The 23965-nt window shown below is 41.1% G+C and overlaps 1 protein-coding gene across 8 annotated transcripts in view; it reads left to right on the top strand.

The window, feature by feature from the left end:
* NCOA7 (nuclear receptor coactivator 7) overlaps positions 1–23965 on the top strand; it is a 104323-nt gene that overhangs the window by 48409 nt on the left and 31949 nt on the right. For all 8 annotated transcript variants that reach the window (XM_074819186.1, XM_074819188.1, XM_074819191.1 and 5 more), the window contains one exon: positions 1243–1496. In XM_074819186.1, coding sequence (XP_074675287.1) covers positions 1243–1496 — 254 coding nt within the window. The remainder of the gene's footprint in view (positions 1–1242; positions 1497–23965) is intronic.

The raw sequence follows: 23965 nt of genomic DNA, 5'->3' as shown, positions 1-23965 counted from the left end.
TTTTTATGTTGTAGCCTGAAAAGATATATTGATAGCATATAAATATAAAAGAAGGAAGAATCTCTGAAATTCCTGCCTTATATTAGTAACTTAATGCATTACCTTTTCCCTTAAATAAACTACTGCTGTGAGATCATGTAACCTTTTCCCATTTGTGGTGAGTCATTGATTGCCTGTATTTTCTATGCATAATTCTTCCTGTGCACATAACAGAGTTGTTAGCATCCAGAAGATTAATATACTACTCCCTCCCTTAGGTACCTTGTAACTAAGAAGTTAATGTACTGAAGAGGAGGACCATTAGATAGATTAGTTTTTCATTTTATGTGGTATGTCTCAGTGATTCTTAATTGAGGACTATTTTAGTGACACTGACCCTCAGCCCGTAAAGTCAGCCTTTGCTCTCACTAAGCAAAGGCAGTGCTAAAGATGGTGATTTAGCAGAAAATTCCGTGTTAGGATTCCTGAAGTGTCTTTCTCACTTGCGCTGTGCTTTAAGGAGTCTTCTACAAGAAAATACTCTTGTTGCTATAGTGATAAGTTGAAAGATTTATAGGCAGCTCGTTAAGATTTCTCTCAGAAGAGCTATAGCAGCTGGAAAATGTTCCTGCACAAGCAGTTTGTGGCCACATCCGTTGTGTTGTGGAAGGAGCTGCTGGGTGGTACATGGAGTACCAGCTGGTGTGGGTTGTGCAAGAACAGATGTGGAGTAGTGTGGGTGGCCACTGGGAGATAACCTTGGACAAAATGGAAAGAAATAACAAGTTTATATCAAAACAAGTAGCTTTATAAAGCAGGAGCAGTTGACTGTGAAATTATGTTAGTTGTTGCATTATAATACATTATGATCTGAGGTTTTATTTCATCCTAAGCCTCATCTTGAAAACATGATTCAGTATCTTGTTTCTACATTTAGATGTATGGTGGTTTAGAACAAAACAGCTTTTTGATTTTTTTTTGTTTCTTTTTCCCTGTTCCTCCTCCTCAGTAAACAACAGTAAAAACTTTATTATCTTCTTTGATATTCTTGAGAAGATATCCTTGAGATGATGATATGATTGAAGAGTATGCTGTAGGATAATCTTAGTTACCAAGTCACTAATGCAAAGTGTATGGTTTTTACCGAGTTGTAAGGAATTCTGATATTAAATTCATTTTTTAAAAATCAAGTTAGCAAGTGAGTTAACTTGTCTGTAAAAGTTGGCTACATCTTAATGTTGTGGGTTTTTTCTTTATGCATAGTTTGAAAAAGAAAAGGCAAGCCAAACAAAACACCGAGACTGTCTCTGCCAATTCCCCTGGATCTCCTGTTTCCAAAACACCTTCTGAGAAAGATGATGAAAGTAAAGTTATTTTGGAGCAAATCAGTTCCTCTGAAGATAACTGTAAATTTGCTGGGGAAAAGGAAACTGCTCCAGACAAAGAAAAGAAAAAGAAAAAATACAATCAACTGAAAGACATCAGACGCACAGAACTTAAAAGATACTATAGTACTGGTGAGTTATGTTAATGCTACAAAATTTTGAAATATGTTTGTTTTGATACCTTGTTAATGAACTTTTCTCATATTCTGTAGGTCTTCCTTAAAAGGATAATTGACTTTGGATATCCTTCCTGTTAAAAACAAACAAAATTACGTAGTTCTGAATATCATCTGCTTCTAACTTTAATCTTGCAGTTCTCAAAAAAAATGGATTTCTTGTTTCTCAGTTCTAAAATTCAGCGTTGTTATAGGCAACAATTAAGTTTATTGCATTTTATTTTAATTATTTTTGTTTTCTTTTTGGTTTTTGGCATTGAGGTTCAGGTTTTTTTGGTGGGGTTATTTGTTTCATAAATTCATGTGTACTGTTTAAGACTTCAGTCTCAATTCATATTCATTTTGTCTGTTGAAGCATGAACAAGTAAGTAAATTAACTACATGTTTTTAAGCAAGATGTCAAAGGGCTTGTGTGCTGGAAAGCTTCTTTCCCCCTCACTCCCCCAACTGTATCTGTACCTCAGTTAATCATAAATACCTTTTTCAAATTTATTCTTGCAAGTAATTCAGAAAAAATTCAGTTTGTGCATAAATGAGATGAGTCATATACACATCTGTTTGCAGTTCTGGATTGTAATTTGTTAGATACTCTAAGTAATTTTAGATATGATTTATGAAATACTCCTCCTTCTAAATTTTCTCTTGGTATTTTGTAGGAATGAACTCTTAGATTAAGAGAACTCTGGTTTCATCTTGTAAGGAATCCTCCTTTGTAAGGAATCTCTTTAAAGAGAAGGAAGGGGATAGAAAATTCTAGCTATCCTCAAAGCAGACCGTTCCTGCTCACAGAGTGTGTGCATGAATGGCTGACCCCTAAGGAGGAGTCCTCTTTAGGAGAAAGAAATGAATCTGCAGTAAAAACGTTGTTATGCATTGACTGACACATGCAGACTAGTCCACACCTGAAGACTGTCTTTTATAAGACAGCACAGGCCTTGCCAAAAAGAAGATAAATCTTGGAGAAGTGTTTCCTAGCAAACTCAAGAGTTTACAGTGATTTATTGATCAGTCTATAGCTTTTGGTAGGTTTGAATCTGATGAGATCAATAATTTGGAGACTGAAAGAAAACATGCTTCTCTTCATCTGAAGTTCTGACCACACTGTTCTTGAAATAAAATCTGTAGAAGGGAAACTGGAGAATTGTTAATGAATGAACCTGTGAACTCTTCTGGTTTTGCTAGTATGCTAATTTAAAAAAACACAAACACAACAAAATATAAACTTCTGTGGCATTCCTAGTAAAGTGCTTCTGCTAAAAGCAGTGACATTGTTGGTTTGTACCCAGAGGAATTTGGGGTTTTGTGAGGTAGCTGAATTTTGTTTCTGTAGTGTTTCAGTAGTTTTGTGAAAAACACTGCGGCAGTTGGCACTTGTGGTGGCAAGATGGGGGAGAAGGGGGATGATGGCATCTCTCTCTCTCTCACTGAAGAGTGCAGCAGGGCTGGCAAGGGAGAATATAAAGCTGTCCAGGTCTTTTTTTGACTTGTGATCCAACAATCAATACAAACTCAGGTTTTACTAATGTTTGTATTTTAAGTGTTCCCATGTTTCGTGTGGACTAGCATCATTGCAGGGATGACTTGAAATGCTACTGGTCGTCATGCGTGTGTGCAAAGGCTCTGGGCTCTGTAGAAATACAGAATTTCTGTTGTGGAATACAATAATTTAATGCTGCGGGTGAGCTGAGCTCAGCCCCAACTGACAAAATCCAGAGAGAGAGAAACCTCTTTGTTGTTCAAATGCCTGCTTTTGGTTATTCCTAAATAAAGACTTTTACCCAACTGGAGCATCAAAATTGTGGAAGTGAAACTTTAAAGAAGATGGAAAACAGTTGATTGTGAAACAAGTGCAATAGCTCCACGTTCCCTATGCAACTCTCTAAAGGAAGTCATTTCTGTGGAATCACCGTAGTATTGGTCTGCATGTCTTACACCTGCCTTCCTCCACTGCACCTGTAGTTGGCAGTGGTTACCTGCGTAGCCGTTTTTACTGCTGCTCTCCTGAAAGCAGTAACATCCTTCACTAACATCCTGAGCAGTTTCCGAGAGCTCTCCCTATACCCATAGCAGCCCGTAAAAACTGGACTTGTTTAAATAGTTAGCCTTTACCTGCATGTGGCAGAGGACAAAACCATCAGTCACTGCGTTGAGTTCTGCCAGAAGGTGTGTGTTCAGCACTTCCCTGCTGGAAGCCGTGTTAGCTGCAGTGGTGGGAAGGTACTGCCAAACTCGTAAAGACTTTATTTTTTAATTGTTGATATGCTTTCATATGAAACTGGCTGAGAGGGATTATCCATGCATACACATCTGTCTTCATTATATAACATGGATGCATATATTTCAATTTTTTTTCTTTCATGTGATTTTTTTCCGCTCTAAGTTGTCCCTTTGTTGATGTTTCTGAGGTGCTCTGAATAAAATAGTCTCTCTGTTACTCATGGTTAACCATTTTTTTAGGTGAGTTGGCACAAGGGCCTGGAGGTTTTGTTTGATGGTTGTTTCTTCCCAATTACCCAGCTTTGACTTAATATCTGGAACTTTAAGAAAATCTGATACAGGAATTACTAATTCTTTTTCTGAATGTTTTCTGCACCTTGCCAAAATGCTTAGGTTTTTTTCTAGTCAAAAGAAAAATGCATTAGATGTAGCAACAGTCTTGCATAATCTCATCTGTGTTGGTATGATAATGCATATATACTTTGTGCCTTAATGGAGGTCTTGTCATAAGATGCTTTGAGCCTAGAAGGGTCGTGTCTGTCAGTCTAACAGAATGAAGACCCCTGTCCTGTGAATAATCTCCTTTTCATGTTTTACAGGACCATAAATCCTTCTTTATTTATTGTTCTAAGGGATTAGGGAAGGAACATCACATCTCACTGTAATTTGTTCCTTGCAGACAATGTCCTGTCATTAGAAGTTTGTCAATGTGTTTGCCTTTATGAATTTGTAAATGCTGACAGTGACATCCTTACTCTTTTGCTTTGAATGTCATCTCTTTTAATAGATTTATGCAAGGGCTGATACTCTGTCAGAAGGATTTTGTTGACTCAGTAAATCCCTCTTCTCCGGTGGAAAGACCATAACGGAGTTTCTGAAGGCTGCAGAGATCTGGAGGTGGTGGTGCTCCCTGCCCCACTTTGTAGGAGAGAGTGGTTAAAAGACTTTTCTTGAAGAAAATGGAAGCACAGAGATGGAGTGAGGAGCTCCTGGCCTGGTATCCGAGTGCCGTGTTGCGTTAATGCCTGCGGCCGGCGGGTGGCATCGCTGAGCCAAGGAGGAGGAGGACTTGCGACTGGGGGCATCCTCTCGAAAGGGATCCTCCAGTATCCCTCTCCCCAGCCAAGATTGTTCTGTACAGCATATCTGCTAGCACTGTGGTGGCACTGTTAGAAATAACCTAATGGTATGAGGTATTTATCATTTCTCTTGAGGCACTGCTAAATGGCTGGACAGGTCCCACTGCCAGAAGGTTTCCCCAGTGTAGGCTCATATTCCCCTTTTCTCTTAGCACTTGTATTGTTCTTCAGTGGCTCTATAATTCTGGAATAATTTGTACCATTCAGTCTCCAAATCTCACCCTGTAAGACATTGCTTTGCAGATATAGTCCTCATTTTCTTGCCTTAAAGAAACAGAAGCGCCAATACTGCTAGTTCTTTCCTGAGGAACAATGGAAATAACACTCCTTTCACCTTATTTTTGCCTCATTTCTTGGCTTATGTGGTAATCGGCTTCTTAACTTTCTTACGCTTTCTGTTGTTGCTGCAGTAATCTGCTTTCAGACCTCCAAGGACGTGTCTGTCTGGCGCGGCGCAATGGTTGCGTGGGCACCCTGGCCACTATACCCAGTGCCCAGGATGCTCTCCCCTTCTTCCTGGGATAACCTAGTTGACCTACTTCTGCAGCTTGGCTGCTTGGTTCGATGCACTTTCTGTGGGAAGCCTGTTTTTGTGGAAGATGTGGACTTGCTAAGCTATGATATTTATTTTTCTTCTCTCTCTTATTGTTTTGCTTTTTTCCCCCCGCTTGTCATGGGCTCTAAAACACTTTCACAAACACTAGGTGAGTTTAGTAAGGCCTTTGACACTGTTTCCCACAGCATTCTCCTGGTGAAACTGGCTGCTTGTGGCTTGGATGGGCACACGCTTCACTGGGTAAAAAACTGGCTGGATGGCTGGGCCCAAAGAGTTGTGGTGAACGGAGTTAAATCCAGTTGGCGGCCGGTCACGAGTGGTGTCCCCCAGGGCTTGGTTTTGGGGCCACTCCTGTTTAACATCTTTATTGATGATCTAGACGAGGGGATCGAGTGCACCCTCAGTAAGTTTGCAGATGACACCGAGTTGGGTGGGAGCGTTGACCTGCTCGAGGGTAGGGAGGCTCTGCAGAGAGATCTGGACAGGCTGGAGCGATGGGCTAAGGCCAACTGCATGAGTTTCAGTAAGGTCAAATGCCGGGTGCTGCACTTGGGCCACAACAACCCCCAGCAGCACTACAGGCTTGGGGAGGAGTGGCTGGAGAGCTGTCAGTCAGAGAGGGACCTGGGGGTGTTGATTGACAGGCGGCTGAACATGAGCCAGCAGTGTGCCCAGGTGGCTAAGAAGGCCAATGGTATCCTGGCTTGTATCAGAAATAGCGTGGCCAGCAGGGACAGGGAAGTGATCTTACCCCTGTACTCGGCACTGGTGAGGCCGCACCTCAACTACTGTGTTCAGTTTTGGGCCCCTCACTACAAAAAGGACATTGAATTACTTGAGCATGTCCAGAGAATGGCAATGAAGCTGGTGAAGGGTCTGGAGCACAGGTCTTATGAGGAGCGGCTGAGGGAACTGGGGTTGTTTAGTCTGGAGGAGGGGAGGCTGAGGGGAGACCTCATTGCCCTCTACAACTCCCTGAAAGGAGGTTGCAGAGAATTGGGGATGAGTCTCTTTAACGAAGTAATAAGCGATAGGACAAGAGGTAATGGCCTCAAGTTGCACCAGGGAAGGTTTAGACTGGATATTAGGAAGCATTTCTTTACAGAACAGGTTGTTAGGTGTTGGAATGGGCTGCCCAGGGAGGTGGTGGAGTCCCCATCCCTGGAGGTGTTTAAGAGTCGGGTTGACATAGCGCTGAGGGATATGGTGTAGTTGAGAACAGTCAGTGTGAGGTTAATGGTTGGACTGGATGATGTTCAAGGTCTTTTCCAACCTTGATGATTCTGTGAGTTGCAGGAACCCAGCAGTGGAACTGTAACAGCCTGGAAGCAGTGGTTTATTGGCTGTAGGGCAGGATGCACATCTTTGAGATAGACCTGTTAGGTGGACTCCTGTGAGATTAGGAAACCAGGATTTCTGTCAAGAGTTGCTAAACTGGATGAAAATGATCGTTTGTGTTTTGCCACTGAAGACACCAAAACAGGAAAAAATGTGACCTTCTGAAAGCAGGCAGTGTAACAGTGGTGTAAATTAGGGTCAAGCACCACACTCTGAATTTCATCCATATATTTATTCCAGCACAATATAATGTGTCTTTCTACCAGATGTGCAGAATATTCCTAGATTCCACTGATTATACTTGAAAACATAAGTGGTCGGCATATGTGAGGAATTGGTCTCCATTAAAGAATGCATCATAAAGAAAACTTTGGTCTAGGTGATTTGTCCCACATCACACAGTTACTTTTATCTTACCAGCCCAATAAAATCCAGTTGATACAGCTTATTGTTCTTCTCTCTAATCATAAAGCCATTCTTTCTTGTTCACTGTATGATGTTCAATTTCACCAACAAACAAGTGGGAGCTGAGACTAAGAAAACCTCCTCTTACTGTAGCTCTGATTTCTGTCCAAAACAAGCAGGAGTCCTAAATGCCATGAGGGGTAAATGGTATGTGCCTATTTAATGAGATAGTATATTGTATGTTGAATAGGAGGTGCCAGAGTATCTCCCCAGAGTCCAGAGGAAGAAAATGGATGCCTTTTTGACTTGTCCTCCCTACCATCACTAGGGCAGGGAGCAATATGGGAGCAACACAGCAAGCGTGCAGTTACCAAGCCTCTCAGTGTTCTGGGTAGCTGGCCAAGAACAAATGTTAATAAAAAAACCAGAGAGACCATAGCAATTTTCATCACTCATAATGTTCGCCCTGACTGGCACAGAACCAGCAGAGACAGCTCCCATGATACCAGCAGTACTTACTCTGTTTCAAAGTTGAAAGTTGCTTGCAATGCAGTGAAAACTTATAGAGAATTTAAATTTAATAAAAAGTTGGAGGACTTACTGAACTCGCTTTGCATAATAATTTCTAATAGTTAGGACATTTGCTAAATAAGCTTAATCTGAAATGGACTTTTCAGTATATATCGAGTTGAAAATTGAAACTTCTGCTGATGAGACCTGGTTTTTGTCTTTTATACTACCTGGTACAGTTATTCAACAGTAGGATGCAGTTGAGGACTTAATTAAGGTGCTAATCATAAAAAGGTAGAGTGCATTTAAAAAAATAAGAAAATCCATATGAATTTTTGCTGGTAATCAGCTAACTGTAATCAGCCCTAATCTCTGGGGACTTGATTTGGTCAGCCCTATTCGTGTAGTAAAGTACTTTGTATTCCATGTAATCCGAGTGATTTACAAACTGGGCTACTCAGTGTTTTGTTAAGTTGCTTAATACAACAGTAAGACGAACAGCATCTGAACTTTCCCAAGTTCTGAGACCTTGCTTTAGCCTTTGTGTTTCAGGTTGGCTTCAGACAGCAAAAATGAGAGTAGATATGGGGTGAAAAGGGAAATAATTTGTTTCTTCCAGAATCACGATCTCAAAATTAAAGCAGCATAGGAAGAAGTTTATTTCGTTGTAATTGTCTGCGTAGAATAACAAGGGGTTTGGAATAATTTACACATGACTGTAAACTGAATGTAGTGGGCAGTGGCTGGTTGGGAAGCTTCAGACAGTTGGTGTAGCATCGGCTGCTGAAACCGTGTGGAAAGAATGAGGTAGACAAATGACTGAATGGCAGTCAGTTTCAAATAAGTTATTTTGGAATAAGAACAAATTATCTCGAATCCCCGTGGATCAGTGTTAAGGCCACCAGGTTATATTCAAGCTGGGTTGTTAATTGGTGTTTACTAGAAACTGTCGCACACAGAAGGGATGCCTTGTCCTCCGGCAGGAGAATGTGATCTGTGCAGTAAGTACTAGAAATAATGCTGTTAGCACTTATGAAAATGTACCTGGAAACACTTTAACGCTGCTTTAGCTCCCCATGTGTGGAATCCTCTTCTAATTCTCATCTTGATGGATAAGCTCCTGTTTGTTGTAAAACTAAGTAAAAGACACAAATAAGTGAAAGTTGGTGTTTTGTATGTAATCTGTAGGTATTGCCTATCAACACATGACAAGTTGCCTCAAAACCTATAGTAAGTAAATACAGAAGACTGAGCTGTTTTTAAGTCTGCTGTTTAGGTCTGCTGTTTTAAGTCTGGAAGTGAAGCTATATGGATATATAAAACCAAATTGTAAACTTGGCTGTTGATAGTAAACTGATGTATGTTTCAGGTGGGAAGTGATGGAATTGAAATGGAAAGGTAAAGGACAGAACATGAAAACTGTGTCCAGTAACATAAAAATAAAGAGATTTCTTAATTGTGTGAAGAACGACAGAGAAACTAACAATAATTTTAGCCCATTATGTGATGCTACTGGTTGAATTTTTCAGTAATTTTCTGGTGTGCTGGGCAGCAGGGAGGAGGAAAGGACATAGGAGAATTGATGTATTTGTATTCTGTGGTGTGATTCCCGCCCCCCCCCCCCCCAACAGAAATGAAGGTAAACATTAGTGTAATAGATATAATATCTTTTTTTAATTGGCAGAGCTGCTTTTCATGTAGGAGTCATAAGAGTTTATTGATGGACCTTCTTGATCACTGATGTGGCTTTCCTTCAGTACGCTGTTAAAAAAGGGTTGATAACAAGATTTTTGTATTCTTTCCTTTAATTTTCAAATAGTCACACAAGGCCAATTGCATTTGTAAGAATTATGTTGCTGATGTTATGTACAAGTATTTTGTTAGGCCCTTGAGTTTATATTCTAGAACATCATGAGTTTTAAATTTGGACAGTTATCTCCCTCCAGTAGGATGACTGACCATGTGTGTTTACCTCTGAAGGGATTAGTTGCTTGCTGTGTGTGATTTAATGCTTTTGTAGTGGGGAAAAAAGTACCCATCACATTTGTACAAAGTTGTAAAAATTGTAAGCAGTGAACGTTACCAGTGCTAAATTATGTGAATTTATTGGTGATTTGAGCACGGGCAAATGACATGTTTTAAAAGTAGGTTGCAAAACAAAGATTTCCAGGATGAGGGGCCTTGTTAACTCTGAAAAATTACTAGGGGTACTTGATGTGCATATTTACTTGAGCATAAACTTTCAGAACATCACTTTGGAGAAAAAAAAATAGTATAGATACTTGGAAGTTTTATGCAAGGGAGTAATGGGAATTACGGTATGACTGCTGTTGAACCACTGTGTCCAAGCCTGGTGTTCATAATTCTAGGGAGAAGAAGTGCTAGAGGGACCGTAGGAATGGCCATGCTGTTTCAGACCAGGGCCTGTTTAGTGCAGCAGTTGTTCTCCTACAAAGGCCACACTTGGGTGTCTGGGGAAGATTAAGAACACAGTGAATCTTGTAAAATTATATGCACTAATGTTCGCCCATCCTCTGATGATTTTTCAGCTGTTGGGGATCTTCTGAGATGCTTCTAGCTTGTGCATTTAGAGAGTGTTCTTCCATATGCTTACCTTGTCTCTCCCTGGGTCTGTGCAGATTTCTATGGTATCTTTTGGTAAAGAGTGCACAGGTTTGCTACCATTTGCATGAAGAACAGTCTTTCTCCTGCTGGCTTTGTTTGGTGGCCACAGGTTCTTGTAGAAGAAACTGAACAGTCAAACCCTACTCACTGTATTCAAGCCTCCTATGATTTTTTTTTTTTTTTTTTGTATTCCTTTCTCTACAAAATATCTCTCTTCCATCATTTCCTTTTCAGGCTGAAGAACTTCTGCATTTCTTACATGGACGCTGTTTCATGGCTTTACTTGTCCTTGTAATCTTCCTCTGAACCTCCAGGACCCAGCACCAGGGGGTATTTTTGCCCTTAACTCAGGTTCTCTGAACTGATATACTGTGAGCTGTGTTTAGCACAACCCAGGGAGGAAGCAAATTTTTGGGGACTAGAAGGAGTTGTGAGAGACTCTTTTAGTTATAGCTGTTCTTGAGGGGAAAAAAACCCAGAGCCTTATCCTAAATTACTTGTGTAAATAATTGAAATATCGTAGCAAAGAGTTTTGGCAGGCTGAACGGGTTAGGAGATGGAGAGAAACAAGTGGAGATTAGATATCAGGGATACCTTTATAACAGTGGCAGTAGTTACTGAGTCAAAAAATTTAAAAGGGTTACAGTAGAATTTCCATCACTGGGGAAAAAATATCAGGATTTGATATTTTCTAAAAATTATATTCTACTATAGCAGTTACTCAAAGTAAGATTCAAAATAGTGATGTCTTGTGGTTTGTTCCACAAAAGTCAGATCAGGGAATGACATGACTGGTGTTCAATCAGCTAAAACTGATCTCACTGCTGAAAGAAGCAGATGTGTTTCCAAGGGCTGTTTTCCCAGGGCCTGAATTTTCAGGAAAGAGTGAGCACTTACATTCTTAATTATATTTAAATGCAGATGCACTTAACATCTCTAAAAAGTGTCCCCTGGAGGAAGGGAGGAAAGCTGTGGAGCAATTGGTCACAAAGCACACTGCGAGGCTGTGGCAGGTATACGTGTGCAGGAGGGGAAAGGGAAGCATGTTGGGAGAATTAATGAAGACGGTTGTCATATTTCTGCTGGGGATAATGAAGGGAAATATGTCTGTGTGGTTAGCAAGTCCTTCACTTCCAGGATCTACTGGCTCATCCTGTTTGGGGCAGTCTGAACTATCCCCAGGTCGTGCCAGCTGCCTGTTGGGTCTTGCGCTTGCTGAGTGCTGGTGACCTGTGAAGTTACTCTGCGTGCCTGCAGGGGAGGTGCAGCTCGTTGGAGGTGATTTTGGTAGTGTGTCTTGTTCTGGGGGAAAGGGTTGGACTCTTAAGAGGTTTTTCCCTTCGATGTTTCCTGGGAGGGCTGTTGACCAAGCAGACTGGATCCTTTGCCTCTTCTCCCACCCAGGTTTCCAGGACCTGTGCCTGGAGTGCCTGCAAAGCGCTCCTCTGCACCATGCAGGTACATCTGTGCCGTAGTCTGTCTCCCCTGCCCACTGACTCCCTGTAGCTCTCTGGGGATCTGTGCGCACAGGGAAGAGGCAAAATAGTCTCTTTGTAGTTTCAGACATGTCACCAAAACGGGATAAAAGAACTTATCAACACCAATTTGATGTAGATAAGCAGACACTCCTTTATTAACGGCTGGGTGTGCAGGGGAGTTGTCTCACCAACAATGCACACCTAACTCGTGTAGCATGCTGATTATATTGGATATAGTAATACATATTAATCAAGTTTGCATACATAAACATGCTAATTCCTGTAAATCATTTTCATATTCCCACCTCTTTCCAGTCATGTGCACTTGAGTCCTGAAATGAGTCGAGGGGGCTGCTTTTGCGACCACCACAGACTACTGACCTAAAAGAAAGACCCTCAAATGCCCTTGACTCAGGGACTTTGGCTCACATTGCAATTTTAACATGCTTTGAGGCCCTTTCACAATACAGCTTTTAAAACACCTAGTCTCCAGGACTATAAATAATCCTTACTAAACTAACAATGGTACCTCGTCTAGCAGCGTAACTGGTTGAATGGTTACTTTAAACTAAACACATCTCTATGGCTACTTAAAACATTACACCACTATCTTCTACAAAAACCGATATTTCTGTGAGATTCCATTTAATTGATTAGTCCTAATCATTCCTTATCAAAATCTCCAAAAATAATCAACTCAAATTAATAACAAATTAGTAACAATAAGGTTTACATCTGTAAGATTTTTATCTCTTTAAGGCAGGAATATTCATAAACCAAGTACATGAGAAGCATGAGATAGTGTATTTGAAATCATATTGCAAATCTTTTGGCCTCCAAGCAGAGACTCGAGGGAGTCATTATCAGGGAGTCTGCATATCCTGCCTGGTATCCTCAGGGCAGGCTTTTCATTTCTCTTCTTCAACAAGTTCCCATAGTGTGCTTGAAGTACACTGTTGGAAGTTAACCTAAATGCTCTGAAAAACAGAACTCCTTCCACCTGCATTTAAATAATAATACAAAGTTAAGGGAGATCTCTTATTTTGTAACACCCTTGCTTCCAGCTTTCCACACTGATGCTTCATCATGTCTCCTCAGTCTGTCATGGTGTCTGTGATACGGCTCTTCACATCGTGCTTGGGATCAGTAGCATGTATAAACTGAGCTGCTCTTTTTTTATGGCTCCTGAGGAGCTGTGTGATGAAGTGCTGGCAGTCAGCAACACATCAGATGTTGATGTCATCTCCATAGATGAAAATAGGGCATGTGTCCCATATCTTTAGAGTCTTTGTGATTTTTGTCTACGTTTTTAACTTATGACCTTGTAATCACCAACCAGTAGATAAGGCAGTACAGCATGTGATTGGAAGAGATGTCCTGGTCAACTTACATGGCATAGCCTTCCCAGGCAAGCTGCTGTGTGTTCAAGCAGCAAAATGAATGAAGGAAAACAGCATGTGTTAACAGTTTTCTAAAACACACATGTCTTCTTTTGTGATGCCTAAGCATTCCTTCCTTCAGCCCTGCTCTGTTAACAGGCTGATTTTCCTCACTTTGTATTGTCTTTGAGTTCCTGATGTAATGGACAGTCAGAAATTTTATGGTGGTGCTTTTGTGAAAGGTGCATTCAGGTACTGACAGTTACCTGAACGGGATTCACAGGTAGTGCTGTCTGTCAGACCACAGAAAGACCTGTGGGCAGCTTCTTGTCCACCCATATCCAAAATGCTCCTGATCTTTCTTACACCCAAAGTGAGTAAAAATTCACTGAACCTTCTTTTTCTGCATGCCCCTATCTCTTGAAATACACTGACTCTTTTTACCTCCACCTTTGTTTAAGAAACCTGGAACTAGCTCTGATTGTCACCATGTCCATCCTAGGGTGCACTTTCATAAGCAGTTTAAGCCAGTCTAAGGTGTCCACACTGCTGCTAAAAGAGGACATGCTGCCCATCCTCCTCCTGAGCCCAGCTGGGTGGTTCAAGTCCTGGCCTTCAGCCATCACCAGCCAAGAGAGTCAGGAGCTGCTTTCCCTACGCTGGCATCTATTGACCTCGGTCAGGGTGAGGCTGGTGGCAGGAACATGTGGAAGAAGGTGGTCAGTGGAGTTGCCCCTCTTGGCAACAGCTTCATCGTAGGTTTCTTTAAGCTGCTTCTGGAGCTGTGCCCATATCCAGTAATGCTCCAGAGGGACTAATGTTGGGTCTGTTTTCAGGGGGAGCTGTACAGAGTCACGTGCATTAAGCCTTTGTCGCTGTCAAGGTAAATTCGTTGAAGAAATTAGTTAGATGTGTGAAAGGGTTGATTTTTTTTTTTTTTTTAAGCATTGCTTAGTCTGAAAAGTGTATCTGGTATTTTTTCTATTTAAAAACAAAACAAAAAACCCCATCCAAACAAAAAAAGCTCCAAACAATGTGCAGTTTAAAGAATATGTTGGGGATTTTTAGTGTTTCCTAATGGAAGTCTTTGCTTTTTCTCATTCCCACCATTTTGTTTCTTAATTTAACCTGAATGAACTCCATCCAGCAGAGGCCTGAGAAAGGCAGTGTGAAAGCTTTCCTTCCTGTACCTGGATTTTCTTCAGTAACTGAAAACAGGATGTAGAATTTGAGTAAGAATGGGGTTCCTGACCGCACAGTTAGATACCAAGTATCTGAACAGCTCAGCTGGGCAAGTGACAGACTATAAGAATGACCTATCTGATCTAAGGATACATGTGGCTTTCTTCTTGTGGTTCCCAGTAATGCAGAGTATTTCTGTAGTGCGTTCAAAGATTGACATACTGCAGCTATGCTGTGCAGTTTGAATCAGTTTATACGCTGGTAGCACAAACACTGGCATGGAATATACATCTGCAGGTGACCAACTTAGCCAGAAAAGCTCTTTCCCATGCAGTGAATAATGGGGGGAAATGCTATCCAAGGGAGCACTTAGCAGATACTTTATATACTGTCTCTATCAAACTGAAAATGTAAAGGTTTTCCCCCCTGCTTTTAAAGAAAACAAGGGAAAGTAATTTGTTCTATTTTTTTCATGCAATTCACCTTTCTGTTTTTTGGGGTGTAGATGCCCATGGTCACTGTTGCAATGTGGTAAGACAGCTAAGACCCCACTGGCTGATAAATCTGGCAAAGCACAAAATTAGTTTTGTCCTGCAGCTTCACTTGGCTTTATCAGAGCACCTAAGAGGGCCTTTCTTGTTACACAAACACACAAGGAGAGCAGGATATTTTAGAGGTAGACTGTCAAACGTAGGGACCTTGGGGTAGATTGAATGGTTTGAACTAGAAACTGGAAGAAGTGACAATGGATGGTATGAACAGCTTCTAATCTTGAGTCTGTGCCTTTATTTTATGAGTAAAGCTGAACTCTGGATGGGGAGGAGATTTCTGCATGCTGAGTCTGACTTATCTTACAGAAGTCAGTATTTCTGTGGAAGCATTTGTATAATGCTAACCATGCTAGTGGCAAACTAAACCACGCTGTTGCCAAACAGTCTGGAGGATGTAATAATACAGTTCTGGGGTTCTTGCTGTGTACCTAGCAGGGTGGTAGCAGCCCTATTGCTGCATGTTGGCTTTGGCTGTTATTCACACTTCTTAGGTTGAAGATAGCATGTGTACCTGCACATTGTGTAATTACTTCCCTGATAGCTGTAGACCTCATGGATGGTAGCTATTTAATCAGCCCTTAGGTGGTAAATATCCATTGTTTTCAGGCTGTCTTTTGTGTGGCTGATAAATGTGGCTCATAAACTTTTGCTCTGAAGCAAAAGCACTTAACTGAAGATGTGGTATTTGACTGCTGACTACGGTTAATCTGATGTGGTGTTGATGTGAAGTAGGACTTTGATCTGTCTTGTGGATAGCTCAGGTGAACCAACGTGCTCCCAAGTTCATTTTAAGTAGGCTGTCGAAGGTTGGTGAAATAGCAGTGGGGAGAGACAGTTATTAGTGGTAAATGCAAAGTAGGTCAGGAAGAGTCCACAGTTTTGATGACACCATGAAGTAGTTATCCAGAGCGCATGGAAACAAGCTTCTGTCACAGAAATGATGGTGATAACTTCCCATTGTTACAGGCCTGTCAGTATTTCACTGCAGCTATCCAGGGCTAGAATAAATATGTGGTTACAAGTACTTCCACAGTAAGTATAGTTAGATCGTGTATACAAAACGCAGGACAGCATCTGGAGTTTTCTGTGGATTTCCTTTTGAATGACATACTTAAAGCTTTGTGTAACAAGATCTCCTTTTGTTTCACCACTGCTTTGTCCATATGCAGGAGTGTGCAGGAGGACACCTGGCTGTGTAAAGGAAGGCAAAAATTATCATGTGTCCTTGTACCCAGACAGCATCAGTGGGAACCAAAGACAACCTTCAGAAAAAGAATTGTGATAACATATATTAGATATAAGACCAATAATGAAGAGAGAAAACAATTAATTGTCCTTTTCTAAAGGAAAGAATAGAGTTAGGACCTAGATCTACCGCCCAGCTGCTTCAGCTCTGATGGGGCTGTATTTTTTCTGACACTCCTACCCTTCTCCATTCCCATCCCCTCATTCTCTCCCTGCCCCATCCCTCCCTTCCCTTTCTCATCCTCAGTGCTGACACCAAGCTTGGTTAAACGCCACCTTGTCCTGGGAAGATTTGGCAGGTTGTGATGGAGTGAGAGTTTAACAGATTGGTGTAGGATGAGCAGAAACTAAAGCTAGGAAACTACTGTGTTAAAGCATAATCCCAAAAATTAAGGTCCCCAGAAGTAAGGAACTGAAAACTTGTTTTTATACGATAGTATGGATAGATTCAAATTGTTCACTGTTACATTTTGAAATAGTGTTGCTCAGGCTAAAACCTCACATGTTAATATGATTCATGTTGAAGAGCACTCGATAAAATGTGTGAAAAGGTAGTAGGAACAAGATTAACTCTGCTGTTAGGATGTAGAACTTGTAATTCCATGATGCTTATATTACTGGTTTATTCATGGTACTAGAGGAGCTGCTTGTACCTTGGATCTTATTCTCTGCTATAGTAACAGTCCTTAGAGATAGTAATTGTTTAATTCCTTATAGAGACTAAACTGGTCAAACTCCATTTTAAAACTAATGAGGGCTTCCTTACCTCTTAGATCTGTTACTCCTCCTTACTGCTCTCTTGTCAGCCAACTTGTTGCTAGAACTTACTGATTTTATGCCATCTGAATCTTTCTGGTTGTCTCTCGCAATCTTTAAGAGTAATAAATAGGTTTCATATGTCTAAAATGGTTTCCTTTTTAAAATTTATTCCTTAAAGTGGCCCAGGCTAGATTTAGACTACGTCCATATGTCTGATGACTATAGTTTCCTTTAGGCAGTAGTTTCAAAGTACAGCTTAGTGCTATGAAGAGCTTGATGTTCCACAGTGTGAATTAACGCTGCCACTGAACAGGGAGACCTTGTGCTTCCTTCTCCTGCTCGGAACTATAGTTTTTTCCCTCCCTCTGAACTGGCACTGGCATTCACCTCACCACAAGGTAAGATGAGTCAATTCGCTAGACCAACAAAGAAAAAAATTGAGATAATTGATTACTTTAATCAGTCTCGCTGTGGAATCAGATGAGAGCTAGAGTCCAAGGTAGAAAGAGAACAGCTCTTCTCCTCTTAGGAGCTATTAATTTGGCTAATGAAACAGCTTGAGCTCTAAATATGCCCTAACTTAAGAGCCATTCACATTTTTGTCCCTGTTCTCTGAAGTATTCTCCTTTTGTATAAGGAAAATTACCCAGTCTAGGTTTTTAATTCCTGTACCACTTTCATTTCTGCCTTTCATTTGTATAGCTGTCTTGAACAAATATAAATTTGGGAATGCTATATCTCCTACAAATTTAAAAATACTAACCTGATTTGTAATAGGAAGTAAGACTACCTCTGCAGTGAAGTTCTTTGCTCAGCTGCCATTGTACAGTCTTGGACAAGTCACAGAGGTCTACAGATGTACAGCCTGTGTTGAACTTTAAGTGTCTGAGCAGCCCCTTTTGGTTCTGACCATACTCTTTAGCTGTGTTTGGTGTTTTGACAAATACTTTCTACTATTATAAAGTGTCAGTATGAACTGTCAATTCCAATAAATTAAGGAATAAAGCCTCAGAATGCTCTAGTGTGAAATCTTCAAGAGGGATGCAGTTACTTCACAGCCCTAAATTGTTCTTGGAAAACCTGACCCAGGCACTTATGCAAATCCTACCCAAAATGAAATAGTGCCTGGTATCCAACATCAGTTACAGCTCCTCCAAGAGCAAAGCCACGTGTGGTTTAATAATGCAGTTAACAGCTGTTAGGTTTTTTGCTCAGTCTCGATATGTATTTCACTCTTGTGTAGGGAGGTGTTCAGTTGTGTCTGCAAGAACTTTGCTTACAGAAGCATTCCATTTGCATCCTGGGGACTTAGTTTAAAACTTGTATGAACTGTTCCCCAAAATGTGAGTAGCAGAAATGAGATTGTTTTCGCTTACCCATTTTCTTTTTGCATCTTGAAACATGAACCACTCTCTCATTTGGAGAGATGCTCAGGATTACATTTCTGTGCATTACATTTCCTAGGGACATACAAAATTATTTCTTGAAATCTAACCAGCTGTTTAAAAACAGTCTCAGCGTGTTACTGTTCTGCCTTAAACCCAAAAGGGAATGTGATCTTTGTTTTGATCCACAGACAGCTGAAGATGATGTTTGCTCATGCACCCAGTCTATCTCAGAGAGGCTTAGGACACAAACCATTTGTACCACATAGGACATCTTACCCAGCACAAAAGAAAAGCATGTGTAACCAGTTTACTTAAGGGTAAAGAAAGACAGATATGATCACTGCAGCTGGGAGCTATTCTCCTGTCCAGCTGATATATATATTATCTTGTTCCTAATGTGTATTTAGCAGCAAAGCCTGGTCTTTGTCAGACCTGGAAAGCATGTTCGTAGTCCCAAAGACTTCTCTGACTTTTCCACCTATACTTACTGCTCTATCAGAAACCTCTTAGCTCTCACAATACCCTTGTCTTGTATGTTTTTGGCTACAAGGACTTCTCCACTCCCTATCTTCATGTTCTCTTCTTCCTTCTTCCTCATGACTCCAAATATTCAGATTGCAGATAGGCTGCTTTGCACCTGGAAAAAGGTGGGAGAGAACTCCCTGGGAGTCACCAGGTTAAGTTCCACAGGAGCAGGAGGCAGAGGCTGTCCTGTCCATCAGCATCCCTGTTAGCAGAGGATTGGTTGTGTAGTCTCCATCAACAAGGCATGTGCCTCTAGAATGGCTTTCTCTACAGGCTTGCTGCACTTTGGCAAACATCACCATGTCCTATTTCTTAAGTACCGGTCTCTACCGCAGAAGTATGTCTGTTTTCTGTCTGATATGAGGTTATCGGTTGATTTGAATACTTCCTGTGTCTTCAGACAGCACCTAGAGCGAATGCCAGGAACCCTCCGCTTCTGCCTTTACTGGCCATCCTCTGCACATCTTCCCTGCTCACAGCACTGCACATCCTCTCCTTTAAACTTCCCTTCTGACTGTAGCATTCAATATAAAGTGTCCTCTAGTCACCCCTCTTTAGTGCTTCTTTCTGGGTGCCCAGCGACATGCCACTTCAGCAATACTCTAGTTTCAGTACATATCAACTGCTGCCGTATTTTTTTCCAGCTGAGATTTAGAGCTAAAGCACTGGGCTGTTGGGTGCATCTCACTGTTTCTTTACAACAACGTGTCAGATTTTCCTGTTGACAGCTGGAGTGCATGAACTGCCTTCCTCTGAAATTGAGTAGTGGGGTGGTTTTGGTTTGGGGTTTTTTTTTTCCCTTCTCTTAAATCTCAGTGACCTTTTAAATTAGACCTTTCCTCCTCTCGCTTTTCAAGCAGATCCTCACAAAGGAAACTTTGAATGCAGTGACATGCGTCTCGGCATCTTAAACGTGAGAGCTGCTTAGCTGCCTGGAGCTTGGCACTCTTGGTGAGTGCTCATCTCGCTTGCACTGTCCCTGCAGGGCTTGTCTCCTGCTCCGTGTCCACCTTGTTCAAGTGCCAGCAAAAAAGTGGCAGTGATGCTGCTCTGGACAATGTCTCCTTTCAAGGCTCTTGGTGAGAGGAACCCTGTTGCAGGAAGCCCTTTGTCCTCACTTAGCTGAAGGGCTCTCTGGGTGTGCATGTCCCATTGCCCAAAAATACCCCCATTGCCCAAGGACGAGTGCTGTCTTTCCTCCAGCCCTGGGCACAGCTGCAGGGGAAGGATGGCAGTGGGTCCTCTGATGCTTTGACTGTGGTGGGAAGGGTTGCTTCATGTTTTAGTGCAGCATATTCAGGTGGTAATAAACAGTTAAACATGTAATGTGTAGCATCACTTCATGCCTCTGCAAAGGAGCTAAAGCGACATTTTGGGGAAGGAGGAGTAAATAAAGAGGGAATTTAAGTTTCTTGGAAATATTTGCAGTTTTTCATATAGAAGCTGCAATATATGAATATTGCATGAATATCAGTAGACAAATTCTTATTTAAATGTGCCTTAAAATACCTTCTCCATTTATAGCAGATGGCGTTACTACCTTTTTTACATCAGTTCTTTGAACTGCTTGTCATTTTTGTTGGGGCCCTGTGTTTTCTGGTGATCTCTTTATTCCTTTGAAAGACTTGCTTGGAAAACAACTAGTGGAGAATCACAATCAATTTTTATTGAGAACAGATAGGAGTTGTTCAAGGTATAGATATTTCAGTATCATGTGCCTGGATTTGTATTGATCAGGGAATTGCTATTCTCCTATGACAGGAGAAGCTTCACTAATGAAGGAGCACAAATGTGGTCGTGATGGGTGACAGCTGCCTTTTTGCTTCAAGTGACTTCAGCAGTAGAGGAGGAGGAAGCCAAATGATAATATGATTCAGTAGAGGTAAAATATGCAGAAGGAAAGGTGAGGGTTTGGCAGGAGGCTGTGAGAAGAGTGGGAAGCAGAACAGAAAAACAGATACCTGAGATGGTGGGATGTGGGGTTTTTTTGTTTGGTTTTGGGGTTTTTTTTCTTTTCCTCTTTTATTGTGGTAGCAGACCACTACCCAAATCTGAGCAGGAAATGTTTTTAACTTGGTGCCTTTTCCTCGGGGAGATGGGTCTGATCAGATGGCAAAAAAACCTTTTTGTGGGTGTGCACCCCAGCTGCTGCAGCTGGCTAAAGGAGGGAATGGGGCTGGGATAACGTCTCTTTCTAGAAGGCTGCTGTGGCCTCTGGGAAGTACTGTAATGTTAGAGCGAGTGGAGGGTGTCCCAAAACAGGGATGCAGCCCCTGTGGAAGTGGGGTTCACCTGCGCCTGACAGGAGGTGAAAGAAAGACTTTTTATTTAAAAGTAGTAATTTTAATGTGAATGCTGTTCAGTTCACTTTGAGAGCCATTAAAAGAGCCGTAAAGGTGCTTGTGGAGACACGATTAAATCATCCTATACACAAGTCTGCACATAACAGCATTGCTGGAAGTTATTAAAATGTCAGTCTAGAAAGCAGAAATCCAAAAAATTGTTCAGATAAACTGATTTGTCTTCCTCCTTCCCCCTCTAGCAGCCCAAGCAGGACTTTCATATTCTTGAGGTCTTTGTGTGTCTCTAGAATGACTTAAGTGATACTTATTGTACTCCATCTCTGTCAAGATAGTAGCTATCAGGCCTCATTCACTGATAAAGGAACTACCTCAGGAAGCCTTGTTTGCTTAATATCTAATCAGTACTCTGCTTAGAAGTGATATCTGTTCTCCCCTGAATTTATTGCTACCTTCAGGTTTTCACTCCTTGGTCCTGGTACTTGGCTAATCTGTAGTGATATAGTTTTATTTCTTCTAACAAATCTGTCATAGAGATGTAGGACTGGAATATCCTAAACCAGCAGTGATGTACTCAGCAATGTGGAAAAATATGACTAGTATCTTATAGTTTTAAGGAATCCCTCATTATGTCATTGCACAAATTAATGTTTTCTTCACATCTTAAAATTTGCATTTGGTTTTCCTTCCTCCATCTCAAAAAGGATGCAGTAGGTGAAGAAAAACTAATGAGAAGGACAGCCTGTGTGATCAGAGAAATACACAGAGAGAAATCAGAAAGAAATCCAGAGAAAGTCTAAAGCATGATAGTATGTCAATGTGAAAAAGTGAAATAACTGAGGGAAGGTGTTGGAAATCTGTGACATCATGAATGGTATGCAGAAGGTGAATAAGGACTATTTATTTTTTCGTCCTTAACATTAATTAGGATGCTCAGTGAAATTAATCAAGTATAAAGTGTTAGAAAGGAGGCACTGCTTTATGTAACACATCATGGTGCTGTGGGGTTCACTGGCATAGGACTGGTGTGGAGGTCTTCAGGGGACTGGGCAGTTGTGGATGCTGCTTCTCTACCCTGGGAAATCCATGATTTCTAGAAGCCAAGGGGGCTAGTAAGGGGAAAAATTTCTTTATTTACATGCTGCCTAAGTGTTTGGTAAGACAGAGATTAATGAGTAAAATGGACTTTTGGTCCAAATATGCCATTGCCTCTATTCTTGCAGGCTACTGAGTTTGTTTACCCGGTGTGGGAAGTGGTCAGTCCTTTGACCCCTTGTTTACTTCAGCATTCCTGCTAGCATTACCAGATGTCAGCCTAACTGATGGCTCAGGAACTGTCTGGCAGGTTCAGCTGTCACAGCCAGCACTGCAAAACCTCGCACTGATTTCAGCCGGCAGCAGGTTAGTCTGTAACATTGGTGGTGATGGTATCGTCTTTTAGTGGCACATTGTATGTCAGTGTGAGCAGCCCAGGATTCTCTTGATGCTTCTTGACCTATTCTATCTACTTATACAGCTGTTTACATAGCTGCAGAGGTATAATTCTCCTATCGTGTCAAGGTCTTTTGGATGATAAACTGATTGACCTCTTTGTCATACTCCTTCGTAATTGTTTTCCAGATTATTCCCAGGTAACTCTTTTTTGTAAGGTTTCCTATAGCTCTGCAAAATGAAATATGAACAGTCTGCTAGGAAACTGAGTTAGGTATAAATATATCAATAAGGGCAGAAAAATTTCCATTCTAGACCTATCCATTTTCAGTAGGCCTACATTTTTTTTTTTGCCTGTTCTCACTTGGCATTCTTCTTCACATTGCTCATTAATTTTACTATTTTTACATAATTCTTATTTTACATGTTTCCTGAAATCAGAGAGGTTCAGTCCACCCACTCTGCCCTTTTCCTAAAAATGCAGTGTGATCAAATTTGCATTAACACCTAGTCAGCTCTCGTGGTTGTACGATCCCATCTTCAGTGTACGTGCAGTGCAGAAAAACTTGGGAGGCAGAACTGTGAATCACTTCACCACTAAGCAAATGTCCAAGTTCAAAAGTAGCATTTATTTTAAAGCCTGTGGAGAGGTGCAGCTCTTCCATCTAGTTCTGTCTGAAAGAAATGTGGTTACTGAGGACTCCATCACGCCTGTGTGTGCTCTGCATGCCTTTGGGACTACTACTAGAGCTAGCTGCCTTCACATCATGTCAGAAAGCATTCGGCTTTCTGAAGGAGAAATGAGAGAGGATAAGGGAACTGGAGAAATATATATTGTGTTTTGCCTACTTTGCCAGGCTTTCCACCCCCTTCACTAACCATTCATGTGAGCATAATTTGTGACCTTGGCCTTGCTATGTGTACAGTAAGTGGGGCTAGCAGTGCCTGACAGATTTAATGGATTTGTTGGAACTTTCTCCTCTGAAGGTCTGATTTTTTTAATTTATGATTTTAAACCTTTATATGCACAATTTAAAAACATAGACTAGTTAAGACTTTCCACTACTCAAATTGGTATGACATAATTTGGAATCACCGAAGCCTGGCAAGTAGTTATGCTACTACAAGACAGTGTTCAGAACCCCTTTGTGGGATTTAAAAAAAAAAAAAAAAAGGGGGGGGGCAGGGAGGAAGAAAAAACTGAAAAAGTATCCAAACAAGAAATGTCAGATTTTGGCTTCAGAAGACAGGTGGGTTCACAGACTGTGACTACTTCTTCTAGCTGTAGCTAAACAGGCAATACAACATACATCCTTCACATAGGTGTGAAAAAAAAAAAGGCAAGAAAAAGCAAGCCATCTAATTGTTGGGCTTATTTAGGATTTATTAACCTTTAT

The sequence above is a fragment of the Strix aluco genome, chromosome 3 (assembly GCF_031877795.1).
Source record: "Strix aluco isolate bStrAlu1 chromosome 3, bStrAlu1.hap1, whole genome shotgun sequence".
In the NCBI taxonomy this organism is placed as follows: Eukaryota; Metazoa; Chordata; class Aves; order Strigiformes; family Strigidae; genus Strix; species Strix aluco.
The sequence above is the reverse complement of the archived record's forward strand: the minus strand, read 5'-3'. Positions and strand labels throughout refer to the sequence as shown.